This window comes from Pygoscelis adeliae, unplaced genomic scaffold (genome assembly GCF_000699105.1).
Source record: "Pygoscelis adeliae isolate BGI_AS28 unplaced genomic scaffold, ASM69910v1 Scaffold264, whole genome shotgun sequence".
In the NCBI taxonomy this organism is placed as follows: Eukaryota; Metazoa; Chordata; class Aves; order Sphenisciformes; family Spheniscidae; genus Pygoscelis; species Pygoscelis adeliae.
The window spans coordinates 24,450-42,607 of NW_008824672.1; the positions used below are offsets into that span (position 1 = coordinate 24,450).

Below are 18,158 nucleotides of genomic sequence, written 5' to 3' on the forward strand. Positions count from 1 at the left end.
AGGGCGCTGATCCCCCACCGTGAAGGCGCTGGTGTCCCTGAGAGCCCGCTTGTCACAGCGCTGTTCCTTTCTCCTTCGCTGTGCGGCAGCTCTGCCTCGCCTCTTCTAAACACGGAATTAAAAGCTAGTAACTAGCCATGTTGGCGATTACTGACTTTTTAAATTACCAGTAAGTCTGCAATTTCATTATCCGACGGAGCGCTCTTCTCCTTACCCCTTAGTTCAGGGGATCCGTGCATGCTGTGTGTTTCAAACTGATTGTTTTTTTTTTTTTTTTCGTAGAAGGAAGGCCGCGTGTTGCTAGTTTCTTGGTGTTTCTTCCCGTTGTCTTTGAATTTCACTGATGCGTGTCTTCTCCTTTCCAAAATTAGCTGAAACAAAGCTGCTCTGACTCACAAGTTTAGCGCCTGTACGAAGGAGGCAGGCATTTGAAGGTGCTTCTTTTTTGTTTTTAACCGTCTTTCACGTGGATTTTGAGAAATCCTACATCTTTCATATTTTCTACGTTAACACTGCTGTATGTTAAGTATTAGAGGGCGTTCAGGGAGACCGGATTATGGATGACCTCCTGAACTCCTGCCCTGCAGATTCTTGCTCAGTGAACAGGCACTAAAACTTGAAGAAATGCATTTATGTCAGCTACCTTATCTGTGTGACCAACTGTGCAATCTATAGGATAAAGATAAAAAGATTTTTTTATAGGATATAGCATCTGCAGTAAGGAGTTAATGTATTTCAGCTTAGAATTAAAAACAAAGAACTTCACAGGAAGATTCTGTATTATGTCTGTTTCTCTGCTTTTAGCTAGAACACTTGGTTGTCATCGCTTTGTAGCATGTGACAAAGCCCAGTACTGTTTTCCTCTACTACCTTCAAATGATGAAGTTTTGGACGTGAGGAAAAATTTCTTTACTGAAGGAGTGGTTAAACATTGGAACAGGCTGGCCAGGGAAGTGCTTGAGTCACCATCCCTGGAGGTATTTAAAAGATGGGTAGATGAGGCGCTTAGGGAGATGGTTTAGTGGGCATGGTGGTGTTGGGTTGATGGTTGGACTCGATGATCTTGGAGGTCTCTTCCAACCTTAATGATTCTATGATAAGTAACATCTGTGATGTTACAGCAAAGCCTGGGTCCTGTGGCTGACAGCAGTAGCTCAGCTTCTCGCGGGCCAGGCTCTCATCAGTATTTCCCATGTGTGCTGTTCTTCCCATTATATGAGTTCTCGAGATCAAAGATGCACAGTGATGAAAGTATTTCCTCCTGTGTGCAAGTTGAACACTAATCCATTGCATTTTCCTATTTCTATTGTGTATTTCAAAATTGTGTATAAAACATGAGCTAGGTTTTACCAAGCCTTTGCTTCAAAAATGCATGTAGTTAGGGATTTCCATTTTTGCCCTTGAAATGCAGACCTGTATGAAGTGGAACAAATTTACTTTGCAACAAGCAACTAACCTTACGTAAGCTGATTGTTCAGGAGATGAAAAATTCGGATGAAACTAGGCTTGTTGCACTGTATGGTTTTGGAAGTAAAGTTTGACTAGGGCAGTGAGGCAAATATGCTCTCAGCAAGGTTAGCCTAGGTCATGACCATTATACCCTTTGCATCCTGATGAAGGAAAAGGAGGGATCGTGTAGAGGATCCACTACAGAAAAGATTGAGGAAGACTGCTTTCATAAAAAGGCTTTTGAATGCCCTGGCAACAGATCACAAGTCTTGACTTCTGTGTTTCTGAAAACTGAGCTCATCCAGTTGAGAAACAGACACTGCAGTGCCCTCCTCAAAAGGAAACCTTCAGGCAGAATCCAGAAGTCACTGATGTCTGGATGCGCTTTTTCATGCGGGATTCACCCTACTTAAGAAAAAGTTACTAGCCCAGACTTTCAATAAACGCTGAAAGTTCAGTGAAGTTACTCTAAGAATTAATTTTGGTTAGAGTAGCTGTCATCCTGAAGAAGGCCTGCCAGCCAGCATCATGTACCTGAAGTCTTAAAATGAGTGTCCTCTTCATTGTGTTTTTTGCCTTGTGTAATAATGTGTTGAAATTTGTGGAAATGCTTTGTTGGGGTAAAAGGGAGTGGTCTGTATTCTACTGGAGGGCAGGTTTTAGCCACGGGTGTCACTTGTTGGTTTGTCCACCTGCTTTGCAAGTAGCTTTAAGAAACAAAGACACTTCAGTTTGTGTGCTGCTATCTTATTTTCATGAGCTGTCTTATGCAAATATTTATTAGCTACTTCTGCCATTTCAGGTGTCATAGTTAGACTCGTTCTGTCTGTTCTATTCAAATTGTAAATCGTTAATGCAAAGGAAAGTTTCTTGCTCTTAAAGAAAAAAGTCCAGCTTACCTCTGCCGTACTCGGTCAGGTCCTTGAAGCAGGTCTTTCAGTCCCCACACTAAAGGGGACATTAGAGGTAGCTATGATAACCCTGTCGGTGAACCTGGGGACTACAGAGGGTGAGTTTGCACTCTTAAGGACCAATTTATAGGTGTGGCTAACTTTTTTTTTTTTTTTAAATGCATGCCCTCCGTAAGCCAGTTGGGAAAAGCTGGAGTCCTGCTGTTACGTGCTACTGTCCTGCCTCCACCTCCGAGGAGGAGGAAGTGGGTGTCTATAATGCCCATGACAACATATCACTGTCAAGGAAGTTTTATGATGGCAGACGCTTGCAGTGAAAGATACAAAATTATTTCAGTGATGGATGTTAGATCTAGTGGTAACACTTTCCACTTGTGCAGGATGTTTTTGTAGGTGATGCTTTGTTCTCAGCTTTCTAAACCATGAGCCTGTGCAACAGTAGCTGCGGTGGTCTTTTTCTCTGTTGGGGGCAGGTAGTTAGCATAGTAAGCAGCAATGAGAATCACAGCCTGGTGGTTAGTTTCAAAGATGCGTGAGCAGAATTGGCTGGCTAGTTTTGCTCAAATTCTCTTGTGTCAGGAAAAATCAATTCTGAAGTGATTTGCTTGGAAAAGCAATGGGCGTTGCACAACTTGCTGGGAATTCAGGCACAGACCAATCACGAACACCCTGCAGTGAAGCATAGCCCTCAAAACTGCTGGGCATGCATGTAAGCAGAATTTTTGACTGCTGAAACCCCCTGAAAACTAGCTTTTTCACCAGTGCAGTCCCATAGGTACATGACTGCCATAGATTCACTTCAAGGGTGTTTCACAGTTCAGCACTTCCACTGCAAGTATTCAGAGGCAGCAACATAGGAGGCATTGTCCACTTGCAAATAGTGCTTTTAGCTGCTTCATAGATCAGATGAAACAGTAATAGTTATTAAAGAAACTTAATCCAGGTGACTACTATTGTGTGATAAATGATCATCTGTGATCTCTCTCCTCATCAGAAGCTTTAATATTTTGGTGGTGTGTAAAGTTGGGTTCTAATTAAAATTAATGCATTCTCTCCAGGGGCGCATATTGTTTCCTGAGAGCATATAGACTTATTTTTTTTTAATACCTTCTTCTAACAGAAAAATGGCGATTGCAATTCAACATCGTAATTATGTCCACAGTGAGCTTGTTTCTATGGTCTGCTATTGGTCTGAGAATAGTGGGGTTTGGTTTTAATTACTTTTTCATACCTGGATACTACATATTTATCATTCTTGACTTTCAAATTCCAGGTGAAATCAGAGTATTTTCAGAATTCTTGTCCTGAATAAGTAATTTGCTTGTACCTGGTTTGCAGTCCTACTGCAGTAATTCTTGTCAGCTTAGTCAAAAGCCAATTAAAGTTAAGTAGAGAATAGTTTTGAACAAGAAACTTTTTTTTTTTTTTTAAATCCTGGACCTCCCAGTGCTTGAAAGGGCCTTAGCTTCATTGTTGTACAGTTTTCATTTGGGATGAGGTATTTGCATGACTTGTTCTGTGACTGAAATACCTTTAAAGTCATTCAGGAAGGTCTGCTTGTCTTGAACGATAGCAGTTTTAAAAATAAAAGTTTTAAAGGAACATGTGAAAAATCAAATGTTAAAGAAACCATCTCAAATTCCAAGCCAACAAAGATTGAACCAGTTGAAATGTCCTGGCTTCAGATTTCATGTGCTAACTTTACTTTGGTAATTTAGCAAATCTGCTTTCTCCTTGAAAGGAGATGTTCTGTCTAGCGGTTTTGGTCTCCTTAAATCAAAGTCCTCCCCAAAAGTTCTTGAAAAGTTTTCACTCCATTTATTTCAGACGAGTACTTTGCATCTGCCAAGTGCGTGGGAGTGGGTTTAGATGGGACTTCTGTGACAGTCACTTATTTATTTGATTTTACACTCACTCTGCAGCCTGGTGCTGATCCAGAGTAGAGTGGTGCTCTGGTGGGTGAGAATCCTCTTCAATGAATTGCAGACCTGAAACTTTGCTGTAACTGAAAGCAAGATATATTGAGGTGGCAGGGGTGGGATCAAGTGGTCAGGAACAGAAGCATAACTTTGAAGTGCTGCCTCTAAACCACCTTGGTAGTAGTGAAATGGTAGCATTTGAGTTAATAGCAAGCCTGTCTGTTTATTAGACCTTCAGACAGGCAGAGCGTGGCAGTTGTGGTGTTACAGGTGTAGTGAGTAAGGGTACAAGAAAAGCACTGGGGACAGATAACATCTGCTTTTTTGGTACAAGATACCTAATTTTTCCAACCACAAGTTGCTGCGCTTGAAGGACAGCTGTTTTGCTGCATGATGGAGGGCTTCTGTTTGAATTCAGGTATCATCTGTGTGTCCTTCTTGCCCAACAAAACATGCCTGGTGCCTCGCTTCCCACATTTTAATAAGATACCCAATGGACCTTGGTAACGACTGTCACACAGGTCTGCATGAATTCTTGTTGTGTCCATTTTGTTAGTTTGCCCTGAAGAGCAAAATATATGTTGACGCTTTACGGAAATATTGGTATTGTTAGCTGGCATAGTGTGGACAGAAATGAAATGGGACTGGTCAAACATCAGAGTCCAAGCTCTTTGCAAACTGAGGTAGCTGTCATTGTACGTGAAGCAGGAGCTAACCTGTGTTGATACTTTTTTTAACCACAGGATATACTTAATCCATCTTTAACTTGGTAGTGTTATTTTAATATTAAACTTGACACAGTCTAATCCATATTGCATTTTACCTTTACTTTCCCAGAATCTGTTACAAAAGAAGCTGACAATGATGGTGATGATGATGATGAAGATGATGAAGATGACGACGATGATGATTCTGAAGTTAAAGAAGAAAATGGTGTATTAGTCTTGAATGATGCAAACTTTGATACCTTTACTGCAGACAAGGACACTGTGCTGCTCGAGTTCTACGCGCCATGGTGGGTTCACAGCCCGTGGTACCTCCTTAGGTGCAGGATGGCATGGCTGTCAGGGGCTTCTCTGACAGGACACACTCCTAAAGTGAGCTTGGGTTGCAATTTTAAAGGTAATGTAGGAGTAGCTTGCCTGCAGGAGGAGCACGGGACTCTGCCATAGAAGGAGAGTCCAGGGTAGGAGACGGTTCTGGTGGTGGGAGGTACCCTTTTCCCTGCCCCTGTACCATGTGGCAGACAACAGCCTGCTCTTTCTTCACAGAAGTGGGTCATGCTGAGGGATTGCATGCCAAAGGAAGCACAGCTCTGGGTCCATCCCGGCTCTGTGCCTGTCAGGGAACAGAGATGGTCCCAGTGAGCCCCAAAAAAGTCACACAGTGCGGTCTCGCAGCCTGCTATCTCAGCCCACTGAGAACTTGTGCACTTGCTCATCTAGATGGAGAAATGGAGGGGGCTTCCCTAGCAGGGGAATTGCTAGAAGGTTTTCCTTCTCAAGTTCAAATCTCTGTCCTTGCCAGAAGGGTGTGGTGTGAGTAAGGACATAGATTGTATTATCAATTTAAACAGTGCCTCATACATCTACCTAATGATGATAATTCTTCTGGCATACCAGGGTATGCAGAGTAACACCAGTGTGCTCAGGGGAGCTACAATGGATTTACCTGCATACAGCTGACGACAAAGAATATAGGCTAGAATGTATCTTCTCTTGCATTCTTATGGACAAAAATAATAGGCATGGTTAGTGGGGAAAAACAAGAATAGAATATATTTGTAGTCAAGTCACTGAGTTAGTGTTGGAGCCAGAACCTCTATTCCTTTGTGGCTTAGTGATATAAAGACGACTTACTTGTTTGTCCTTTTCTAGTCTTTGAATAGAGGGGAGAATATGATACTGCTTGAGGTGGAGTTGCGTTTTAACTAATGCCACTCTCATTACAGAGAATCCCATCCCTGCTTGGCTGTAGGTAGTATTTCTGCAGCTGTAGTTTGCCTGCATGAAAACTGAACGTGAAGCTTAATTTATCCGAGCAGAAAGATGTGTGGTCATCACAGACTATAAACACCTCTTTTCCTTTTTCTACTCCCCCTCCTGCTAGTTGAGAGGCTGAGGAGTACAGCCTGTCTACTACACACAACTTCCCTCTTTTTTTTTTTTTCTTCATTTTCCTGGTTTCGTTTTCAGCTCGTCAATCTATATTCAGGTTTTCTTGTGCTGGTATCCTTTGTCATGCCAGCTTTTGCATCAGGAGCCTCTGTTCTTCCCAAAGAGTTCTAGTATGGCCAGAGAGAGAGCAGGTGCTGCAATACTGTGGTGGGTGTGAGACTTCATTAGGCCAGCTTAACTACTGGTTCATTTTTCTCTTTAGTTCGATTTAGGGTGCTGGGTAGAGAAGATGAACCTAGATTAGGGAGAAGCTGGTTTGAATGAGACCATATTTGGGGGACCAGGGAGGAAGGAGAAGCACAGTATGAGGTTTGCAATTTTGTTTTAAAAGGAATTGTTATTTTTTTTTTACAATGGCTTTTTAAATCATATATGGAAATGTGTTGCCTTTGGAATGAAAAAAAAAAAGTTGGGATTTGAACAAACAGCACATTAGCTACAGTTACTCTCTACCTCTCTATGATCTGAAAACATAGCAAGACAAACATCCTTATGTTGACGTTGTGAACATCTGTCAGAAGGCATCCTGGAAATTCAGAATAGCAAAATACCCTTGCGGGTCATAAATGTCATACATTTATGTATCTACTTGTGGCTTCCTCTGACAGGTGTGGGCATTGCAAGCAGTTTGCTCCTGAATATGAAAAGATAGCCAAAACTCTGAAGGAAAATGACCCTCCTATTCCAGTTGCCAAAGTAGATGCTACTGCAGCCACTTCACTAGCAAGTCGTTTTGATGTCAGCGGCTACCCAACCATCAAAATCCTGAAAAAAGGCCAACCTGTTGACTATGACGGTTCTCGGACAGAAGATGGTAAGCACCAGTCCTTTGCAAGTCCTGTGTAAGAAAGCAAAGAAGTATATGGTCTTGCTTCTTAATGTGACTATGTTAAAGGACTTCAATCTCAAGTTACTTTATCTTAAGCAGAATAATATTATGAAGGCTGAAATTTTGCCTGTCTTCTCAATTGGCTGCATGCTAGAGGACAATTTTGTAGGTAGTGGGTGGTGCTGTTACTGATTGAAGGTTTCTAGAAATGACTTGACTAGAAGAAGAGGTAGTCTCATGATTGCTGAAGAATCAGCTAATAAGAAACATCTGATCTATGTATTGACTGTATATAAAACCACTTGTTTCTTGCTTAATGAATGTGTCCAACTTCAGTCAGAGGGGAAAAACTACCTTTTCTGTCTGTTTTGAAATGGAATTCATGTGCTACGGTGCTGCAAGGTACATATCTGTGCTCTGCATAAGTAAGATGCTCTATGGGGTTAAGAGAAGACCTTCTTGGCAATACCAACAATGAAGTAAAACATAAAGGAGCTTAAGAAAGTGTCCTTGTGTAAGCTTGACGTGTAAGCTTTGGTCCAAGACCATGCTTGCCACTCTGATTTTAAATCCTTGTTATCAACTCTTGCATTCGATATGCTACTGGTATGATAATGCAAACTTGCTAACTGGGCCGTTGAACTGTATTTCAGCAATTGTGGCCAAAGTCAAGGAGGTTTCTGACCCCAATTGGACCCCTCCACCAGAAGCTACCCTGGTATTGACCCAGGATAATTTTGACGACGTTGTGAATGGTGCTGACATAATCCTGGTGGAGTTCTATGCTCCATGGTAAGCAAGAAGGCAGTCACCTGTACTTTCCTAGAACAGCCAGCCTGAACACGCTTGGTGAACCTGTCTTCGGTTGTTATGCCTCTTTTGAAGAGGCTGGCCTTGTTCAGGTGTGTGTAGCTTTGGGGTACCTTAGTTCTAATCTGGACCTAGGATTGCATAACAAATCACTTGGAAAACTAGACTGGATCTGTGTCTCAGCAAGGTGTGGTCTCCAAAACTTCACTGAAGATTCTCCTTATTTACTAATTTGGGAACATGTTGAAAGATACTGAAAACCAAAGGGAGTTGGTCCTTAGTTTAAAAATGGCCTCTAAAAACAAAATTACCTATAGTAACGTGGGGCCAGACATGGAGGCTACCTTCAGGTTGAAGAAACAAGTCTTACTAGACTGAAATGTCCTCTGTAGATTGAATAACCCCATTTCTAGTTTCTCCATTCTAGAAGACTTAACTCTTCCACTTCAGAGGTAGAAGGTACCTAGCAGGACTCAGGGCTTATGAAAACTGCCCTCCTCTCACCTTCCCTAGGTGTGGACACTGCAAAAGGCTTGCTCCAGAATACGAGAAGGCTGCCCAGGAGCTCAGCAAGCGCACACCTCCTATTCCTCTGGCTAAAGTGAATGCCACTGCTGAAACTGAGCTTGCAAAGAAGTTTGATGTTACTGGCTACCCAACCCTGAAAATCTTCCGGAAGGGCAAACCTTATGACTACAGTGGTCCACGGGAAAAATACGGTACTGCAACTTCTGCTTTTTCTTATTGTCTGAGGACTTGACCACAAATGTTGTGATGTATCTGTAGGACATGCAGACTTGTTAACATCATAGCAGTGGTATTTGGGAAACCTGAAAAACTGTACTCTCATACCTACATAGGCCAGCAGTATAAATTTGTCTCTAATCTTTATAGCATCTTATGGTGGTACTATAAGCTCGTTTAAATATAAAGTAAGTTAAATACACATGGTGAAGCAGTGGCAGTATGAGTAAATGGGCAGCCTTTGATTGCACTGGAATGCGCCATAAGGGCTGGCAAAGTGCTCAATGTTAGGTTTTAATACAAGGGAAGACTTAAGACTATCCAAGTAGAACTTTGGCTCATAGCAGGGTCAGCAGACAGTGAAGGGTCTGGAATTTCAGAAAGGAGGGTTACTTGAAAGATTGGCTGATATCTGTGGAACTCATGCTTGGGCACCTCTTCTGAAACCAACCTGAAAGAGAATATCCAGAACTGCAGCTTTAGAAACTTGGACTGAGGTCTTGCTGATCTGGTCTTTTAGTTATTGTGGGAGGGCTGCACAGAAAGAAGGGTGTCCATGGGAAATGTGGTATTAAACAATGTCGTAGAGGGAATGCCTGAACCTTTCAGTTCAACAAATGTTCTAAGCAACTTTTTGGGGGTGGGTTTGTCTCACAGGTATTGTCGACTACATGATTGAACAGGCTGGTCCTCCATCCAAACAGATTCAGGCTACCAAGCAGGTACAGGAATTTCTGAGGGATGGGGATGATGTCATCATCATTGGTGTCTTTACTGGAGAGAATGACAAAGCCTATCAGCTCTATCAGGAAGCAGGTAAAGAGTGTTTTGAAATATTAATGAAATGTATGTTCTGTTGAGATTCTGTCCAGGACTTTGGCATGGAGAAATCCTTTATTTCTGCTTTTAGTTCAGTGGGGGAGGTTGGAAAGGAATAAGAGGAGGGAGATTGAAGGGTGATCTTCCACTTGTACTCAAGAAAAAAGCTCACACCAGATTTTGAGGCTATAACTAAAGTATCAGCCAGTACAGGACACACATCTCCTCTTGGTATTGTGTCCCTAAAAACATGCGAACTAGAGAGGAGGGAAAATTCCTAGCTGAGGAACAAATTGCAACTTAATGGCTTAAAGCCTTGCTAGCTTTGCCATCTGCTATTGCTTGTTTCATATCTGACAGTTCCAGAGGCTGTGCTCTGACAAACTTGTTTGGGGTGGGGTGCCTGGAGAAAGAATTATCATCCACCTTTGGATCAGTTTAGCTAGACCATTCCTGGCAATGTTTATTCTTAAACCCCTTTGACGTGTTACATTGACGGTCCTGTTAACAATATTTGCTACCACACAGAAGAGGCTAAGCACTTAAGGGACAGAACACTTCTAATCAATCCCTGTGTTTCGTGTGATTGAACCACTCGCAGCCGCTCTTGGCTTCTGCCAGAACCTTGAGAACAGTGTGGGCAATTCTTCTCACCCTGGCTTCTCCTAATAGTTGGATTAGGAGTGATTTGGTTGCTCCAGCATGGCAAGATATGGAACTGTTTCCAGGCTGCCCTAAAGCAAATAGATTGACTAGGTGACCTTGAATTCTTTTCCAGCTCTACTTTGTTATTTGGGCTGAAGCCAAGAGGTAGGAGACTGATAAACAAATAGCTGTTTCACTGTATATGTTTTGGAAGCTGTTCAAGGTTTTTTGAATATGTAGACTAACTCATCAAGTAGAGGGGTTGTTGAACAGCATTCAAGTAGTGCTACTCAAATTGTATGTAACTTCACATGCTTCTCACCCCTGGATGAGAGCTGTTCCCCAAGACTCTGGGTTGCTCCATATCCCATTGAGGATGGGAAGAGAGTTTCCTTGCAGTGCAGTCTCAAGATTGCATTTGGAGGCTGTCAGTTCACTTCTTAATGACTTTTCCTTCTCCCTAACCTTAATCTTTCAGCTAACGGTTTAAGAGAAGATTACAAGTTCCATCACACCTTCAGCAATGAGATTGCAAAACTATTGAAAGCATCTCCAGGAAAACTGGTTGTCATGCAGCCAGAAAAATTTCAGTCAAAGCACGAGCCCAAGATGCATGTTTTGGATCTTAAAGTGAGTAGCTGATCCAAAGCTAGAAAGTTTGTGCGCAAATTGAAGGTTCTCTTTCTTTGTATATATGAGCAGTTGGCACCTTCCTGCTGGAAGTACTCCACTAGATATTTGACGCAACCTGTTTGTCCCCTGAAAACAGTGTTGCTTGGTTCAAGAAAGCTTTATGAAATTAACCCAGAGGTTACGTATTCAAATAATAATGTACCATTACAATATTCAGTTTAAGGGTAGAGTACTAAATTATCTTTAGTGCTCAAGGATTTGAAGAATATGGTGACAGCATTGTTTATAACATGGCCCTCTTTCTCATTCATGCATGCATCAACATTAGTTTTCAGTAGTGTGTAACAAATGCCACTTAAATCCATTTGTCTGAACTTTTTTCCAATTTTTTTAAGCAGGACTCTACAGATGGATTGGAGATTAAAGAGCACGTGCTAAAACATGCTTTGCCTCTAGTTGGCCATCGCAAGCCTTCCAATGATGCTAAAAGATATGCTAAGCATCCTCTAGTGGTTGTCTATTATTCTGTAGACTTCAGTTTCGACTACCGTGTTGGTAAGTTCACTAAGATTACCATTCCTCCACTTTGGGAGGAAGCAAGCAGTAAGTAACTAGAAATTTACTAATCCCATTGTGTTCTGGTTTTTCAGCTACCCAGTACTGGAGAGGCAAAGTCCTGGAAGTGGCCAAAGACTTCCCTGAATATGTGTTTGCTGTTTCTGATGAGGAAGATTATTCTTCTGAAATAAAAGATCTGGGCCTGCTTGAGAGTGGCGAGGATGTCAATGTAGCCATTTTGGATGAAGGTGGCAAGAAATATGCCATGGAGCCAGAAGAGTTTGACTCTGATGTACTCAGGCAATTTGTGCTGGCATTCAAAAAAGGTATAGTTTCTAAAATAGGGTTCTCTAAGCCATTTGCTTTGTTTCCCCTTCCAAGAGTTTTTCCTGAGGCAATGGCTACAACAAAGTCGTACGTGCAACCTTACAGTGCTCTGGCTTAAAGCTTTTGGATGTTTCTTGCTGCTTTTTTTTTTTTGGTATCCCAGTTCATTAACTTTGATTGGACTGTGCTGTGGCATCTAGCTATATTCTAAAACTGAGCGTGTTTGGCAAGCCTAAAATGTTCTTGCAGCTTTGAAGTGTGAGCTGATCATTTGTATTTGGGACAAGTATAATAAATCACTGTCTAATACATAGTGGATGGACAGCCATAAAAAGAGGGAGAAAAGTTCTAGGGAATTGTGAAACAAATTGTTGTCCATATTTCACAAGGTTATTGTGCTAAAAGGTCACCAGCAAGCTGGCCTATGTTTCATGCAGAGGTAAGTTCACTTACTGGTGCAATGCTTTTCCCTGGCGGGAGGGTGTACTTCTGCCCTTTCTTGGGGGAGATCATAAGGACTGCTCTTACTGTATTCTAACAATGGTATGTGTTTTGCTTCCTTCTAGGAAAACTGAAGCCTATTGTGAAGTCCCAGCCAGTGCCAAAAAATAACAAAGGGCCTGTGAAAGTGGTAGTGGGTAAAACTTTTGATACCATAGTAATGGATCCAAAGAATGATGTTCTCATAGAGTTCTATGCCCCATGGTGTGGACACTGCAAGAAACTAGAACCAGTGTATACCGAGCTAGGCAAAAAATACAAGAATGAGAAAAATCTAGTTATAGCCAAGATGGATGCTACTGCCAACGACGTGACGAGTGACCGCTACAAAGTGGAGGGATTCCCCACTATCTACTTTGCTCCGAGGGACAAGAAGAACAACCCTATTAAATTTGAAGGCGGGGACAGAGATTTAGAGCATTTGAGCAAATTTGTAGAGGAGCATGCGACAAAACTCTCCAGAACAAAAGAAGAGCTTTAGATAAGATGAGGGTGGTGAAGAAAAATTGTTTGTATGTTGTAGTTAAAAGCAAGTTACTGACACAACTTCATGAGAGAAGAATTAAGCAGTTTGAGCAAGGAAATTCTTAAGCAGTAATGCAATTGCAGTATCTTTTTTATATGGCAGAAGTTTTTCTGGACACTGAACTTCTCTGATATGAATGTCTTACGTTAGTTATGGTTTTGATCTTTGGAGAAAAATACATCCTTTATTTTTTGTGACTATCTTAAGCTTGATTCTTTGACTCCAATGCAACTGTTGTGGGTTTGGTTTTTGGTTTTTTGGGGTTTTTTTGGGAAGTTAAAAGATTACCAAAAAGAGAGGAAGAACCAAATGCCTCTGCCAAACAGATTTCTTTCTCTTATTTGTTGATATGGTTACTGGGGGGGAGGGTGTTTTGAGCCAATCTCTCTTTTGTTATATTTCTGTAGACCTATTCATGTGACTATATCACTATTCATAGCTGAGGGTAAGAATGGAGGTTTTCTAAAGTGTGGATGAATTATTCGGTCCTATCGAGATAAGACACAGTGACTTGCTAACTACATGTGCTCTAGACCTGTCTGCTTTTGCTTTGTGCCCCTCTGTAGAGAGGGTGATGCTAAAATAGCAAGATTTTTTTAATTCACCTCTCTTTACTAGTCCATATTGACCCATTTATATCTTAGGCTTCCAAAGTATATTTTGGAGTAACTGGAGTGTGCTAGAAAGAGCATCTAGTAGTTGGTAATTCTTGGATTCTGGTGTCAGATCTGTGTTACCATTTCCTTTCTTTTTGCAGAGAGGAAAGTGTTTGGTAGTGATTCTTTGGGAAAGCAGACCGAGACCTTCTGATGGACTTTATTCCTGTGGCAGTTACTGCAGGTACAAAGGATGATCACATCTACTCTATGCTCCACTTGGCAGTATGTGCGTTTAAAAGTGGATTTTGACCTTGAATGTCCCAGTTTAGATACATCCATAAATTTATAGAACGTGTTGGGGTGGCAGACTTACATACTCCAGAAGCACTGCCTGCCTCTTCTCAGAGCTGTGATGCTGCAGTGTGTGTGACTTGAGTGTCACTGAAGCAGTTTTGATACATACTTCATTTTATGGGTAGTGCTTCTTTCCTAGCAGCACTGTTTTCTGTCTTGCAAAAGACAAATATCGTCAGTCTTCCTTCAGCATTTCCTTGTTGCATTAATTTTCAACTTCTTGGAGGGTTTGCACATCTAAAACCACCACCCAGTCTTTTTTCTTCTGGGGAGATGCAGTCTTCTGTGTAGCAAGGATAAATTCATGTCGGGGAGGTGGCTGTTAAGGTATTTAACCTCAAGGTATGTTAAGGTATTTAACCCTATTGGCTATTAGGGACCCAAAAGCGCCTGCAAGGGGGTACATAATCCTTATCCTTTCCTACTGCACTTTGCATCACTGTTGAAGGGATGTGCCTCCCTGCTGTCTTAACAGAGGACTTTCCCCCAAACGTGACTGTTAGCCACGCTTTGCTGTCTAGGTTGTTATCGAATTGTTCTTGCAAAGGTGTATGCAACTGCATGCAGGCATTCTCTTAATTAACAATTTATCTGAAGCTGGTGAACAAAGCAGATTATGAAAGAAGGGAACAGTATCAAATCTCCACAGAGTGCTGGGATGTGCTTGAATGCCATTCAGCTCCTGTTACTTACCAGCAAAAGCTAGGAAGTGCTAAGCAACTATTCAGGATCAGATCTCAATTGCTGCTTTGTGTTAAAGCAGTGTAATAATTCACTTCGGGCCCTGGCATTGTCAGTCTCCTCTTTTCATAGTAGGAGGCTTTTTCTCTACTGTCCTTTAAAATGTAGAGATATGTCTTAAGCTTAAGGCAATATTTCACCTACAAGATTCTTACCAAGTGCATTATCTTCCCGTCACTTGCCACTTCTGTTTGGAGCTTTTCTGTAGAGCCTTCAAAGGCCATGATCTGTGATTAAATATCTGTGCATAGACAACAAGACTGAGATCAGACTTAGCTGAGCACCAGCTTACATTAGAGGTGACCTTTTTCAGCTTTAGAAAGTATACATAAGCCAAGTAACAAGTTCTGTCCTGTCTGCTGGTTGAGATCAACTCAGTTCTCCAAAGAAGTAGGCACAGACCTTTTAAATCCGTTCTTAAACATAGTTCAGTTTCTATCTCTAAGCAAATACCTCGTGTAATACTGCAGGAACTAAATTGCTCCTGCTTATTAATTAGTTGCAGGCTTGTAGGGATTTATTCCAAAACATATGTTGTCTAACCAACAGGAGGACATGGATAAATATGGAACACGTAGAAGGGAGAGTGAAAAGTCCCTTATTGGTTGTGGGGACTACAGTCAGGGCTGAAGCTCCAGTCTTCTCAGGACAATAAGTGTCAAATTTGATCATGAGTTTCTCGCCTTTCTTCTTGCAGGTGCTAACTTACTAACATTGTCATTGCCAGTGCTGTGCTGTTTCTGTAGATTTCTTCCTCCCAGCAGGAGCTAACACCATTCTGGGTTGAAAACAACCTCTCCAGCTTGCTGGGAGCCCTCGTGGCAGTAAAAGGCACAAGGCCCAGGGGAGTGTGCTTGCATGGCACTCCTGCCGGCTTTCTTTTCCCTGCCTTTGCAGGTGGAGGCAGCCTGGTACACAGTTACTTTGGGGCCGTGCTTAAAGACCTGAATTTTGTTCTGGATCAGCAGTGCTTTAGTCAGAGCTGAATAAGGTTGGGGAATACATTAGATGTAGTATTGCTAACTTAATTTCTTGGCGACTGTGAGCTGCAAGAGCAGGCAGCGTTAGCTCAAGTAGGTTATGGGTTTGGGTTATGAGCAGTAGAGGGAATGAGGAATTGATCCATCCTTACATTGGTGTTTTCTGGCCGCATTTCTGTGAGTCCTTGACTGTGCCACACACCTTGGCATCTACATCCCATAATTGATGTATTTCTCTTGATCGCTTCCCAGGAAGATGAGAGGGTACTGTTGCTTTCCAGCTTTGGGCAAAGTCATACTGGAAAGCAAACTGCTTTCCTTAGCTCCAGTATCCTATCCCCTGCTGTGTGCACTGTCAACATCACGTCAACTTTGTGAAACTCACTGGGATGGCTAAATCATTAGGCCTCTGTTAGATAAAGCTCCCTACCTAAAAAGTGATTTTAATGTGATTGATGCCTCTTAAGGGGAACAGGTCATACCATCTTTTGGAATTTCTATTAAATGCATTATGCATGTCTGCTTTTTCCTTCCTGGTGCATTAGGATGCATTCCTAAGCATCCTGAACTCCATTAAAGTATTACCTAAGTGCTGCAGACTGGCTTTGGTGTTCCCTTCTTACAGAAGGTAAATAAATAAATAAATAAATTGCACACAGTGTAAAAGAACAAGACAGCCCCCCTCACTTGCTCTTACCCACAGCTGCATGAGCATTTGGCATCAATTCTGATTATACTTCAAGTAGAAGAATGCCTGCAGTTTATGCTTCAGCACAGGACCAACTGTTCCCAGGTAGGCTCCAAGGAGCCTGGCCTGGTGTAAATATCTCCCACACATGCGTCCTCTAGAAAATAAAAAATTTTCTGTAAACTGCAGTACGTCTTTAAGTAGTCAGACTTGAGACTTCTTCAGGGCCACTTCCTTTCCCTAAAGGGTCAAGGACTAAGGTGAGCAGCAACTCCAGCACAGTCAATGCTCTCTGAGGAGTGAGTTAATCTGTTCTCTATCTGTGGGACATTCAAGGCGACAGTAAATACTGGCCTGGGATCTTGATAGTGCATTAAGTGCTAGATTATTTAGTACTGGAAGAAATTGATGGCAGCAGATGGACATGTCTCTTCACAATCAAGGTTATTACTTGGTTTCTACTTGAGACAATTTTATACTTCAAAACTGTTAATTGTGGTGATGTCTGTGTATGGCCCAAGATTTGGTTGGTAGCAAGCAAGGCACTGCAGATCCAGAGACTACTCCACAAAGTTTATCTTCCCTCTTGTACATGAGGCTGTGTGAGGAAACAGGCTTCTGAAAAGTAGAACATGAATAAGAATATATGATACGGGTTAAAGGTTTTTGAGAAAGTAGCATTAACTGTAGTGGTCAGGCTTCTATCCTTTCCCTTGTGGTAGGCAAGAGAAGCCACTACAAGCTGTCCATACTCTAGAAGGCTTTTTGGTCACAGCCTGCATTGGAACTGGACAAGGATCAGAGGATTGAGTATTGCAGTCTGTATGCTCAGCCCTTGATGCGGGGTAACGAGTCCATCAAGCCCTGTGCAAACAAGTGTGTAACTCAGTCAAACTGGTACAGAGCCTTGTATTTGTTAAGCTATTTGGCTTTGGTTTGCTGTACTTAAGTTGCAAAACTCCCTTTTCAGTGCAGAGCCAGTGGGGTGGGTAGATCTATGAGCAACCCTAGCCAAAGGCACTGAAATGCTGTAGCATCTTGCTTCAGTTGCCAGGCCTTTCTGGGACTTCAGCTAGTAGTACTGGACAGCTTGAAGTATGGAGGTGTCGCAGCAATCGCTGCACATCACTGCAGTGCATTTGTCAAGGGAGGGCTCCCCCTCTTTTTCTGCCTGGACCTATGGTAGGTTGCATGAAGCCATGCAGCCATGGGCAGGAGAGAACCATTTTCCTGGCATGTGCAACCTGTCTTGACATCTGTGCCCAGAATCCTACAGAGCTCACAGGTCAGCTTGTTTTTTTTCAACTTCTTTGGAGGTTGCTCTGCACTGAAGCCGTCTCCTTTAGACACAGCTGTGCCTGCTCTGAGGCCACAGACTGGTGTCACGTTAATGTTAGTGCTGGAGTTTCTGTGCCATGAACAGCTGGTTTTATATGAAGCCACTGTGCTGTTATCTGACCCTTTACAGCATTGCTTTCTGCACCATTCCTGAATGTCTGGATAAGTTCTGTACACACCATGAAATCTAAATTACCATGTCTTTGTAGAGTCTGGGTGAGACTACTTGGGTCTGGAAAGACATGGCCATTCTCCAGTTTCTTTTCTGCATACAGAGAGGAAGAGATCTGCTCTGTGAATTACCATGAATCCTTACATTAGAAAGGTGGAAGTTTCAGTTTCAGAAATGCTGTTTGTTCAAATCCCAAGCTGTGTGTGGCTTGATTAACAAAAAGGTAAAGGAGATAAAGCTATGTTTAATCCAACCATGCAAAGAAAACCCTTATCACAGTCAGTAACCCAGTCCTCTGATGGATTTCCATATGCTGGGGTTTTGAACAGCCAGTTGTTTCTTCATAGTGAAAGCTGATGCTTATCAGCCTGCTCTTGGTTAATGCCCTCCTACTTGCTTTGTCTAAGTTAACAGTAGCTGTCCTAAAATTCAGTATGT

The 18,158-nt window shown here is 42.1% G+C and overlaps 1 protein-coding gene across 1 annotated transcript; it reads left to right on the forward strand.

Moving 5' to 3' along the window:
- The first annotated feature begins 2,421 nt into the window (after positions 1-2,421).
- PDIA4 (protein disulfide isomerase family A, member 4) lies at positions 2,422-16,143 on the forward strand. The gene is made up of 11 exons (XM_009323035.1): positions 2,422-2,458; positions 5,117-5,294; positions 7,065-7,270; positions 7,939-8,077; positions 8,609-8,814; positions 9,497-9,655; positions 10,782-10,933; positions 11,335-11,491; positions 11,587-11,820; positions 12,388-14,143; positions 14,178-16,143. Exons 1-10 carry the CDS (start codon positions 2,422-2,424, stop codon positions 12,801-12,803), a joined length of 1,884 nt encoding a protein of 627 aa, XP_009321310.1. The 3' UTR covers positions 12,804-14,143; positions 14,178-16,143.
- Positions 16,144-18,158: the final 2,015 nt, after the last annotated feature.

Coding starts and splice junctions, on each gene's coding strand:
- PDIA4 (XM_009323035.1), top strand. CDS start 2,422: ATGATAACCCTGTCGGTGAACCTGGGGACTACAGAGG. Junction 7,271..7,938: donor CGGTTCTCGGACAGAAGATG/GTAAGCACCAGT, acceptor ACTGTATTTCAG/CAATTGTGGCCAAAGTCAAG. Junction 8,815..9,496: donor TGGTCCACGGGAAAAATACG/GTACTGCAACTT, acceptor TTTGTCTCACAG/GTATTGTCGACTACATGATT.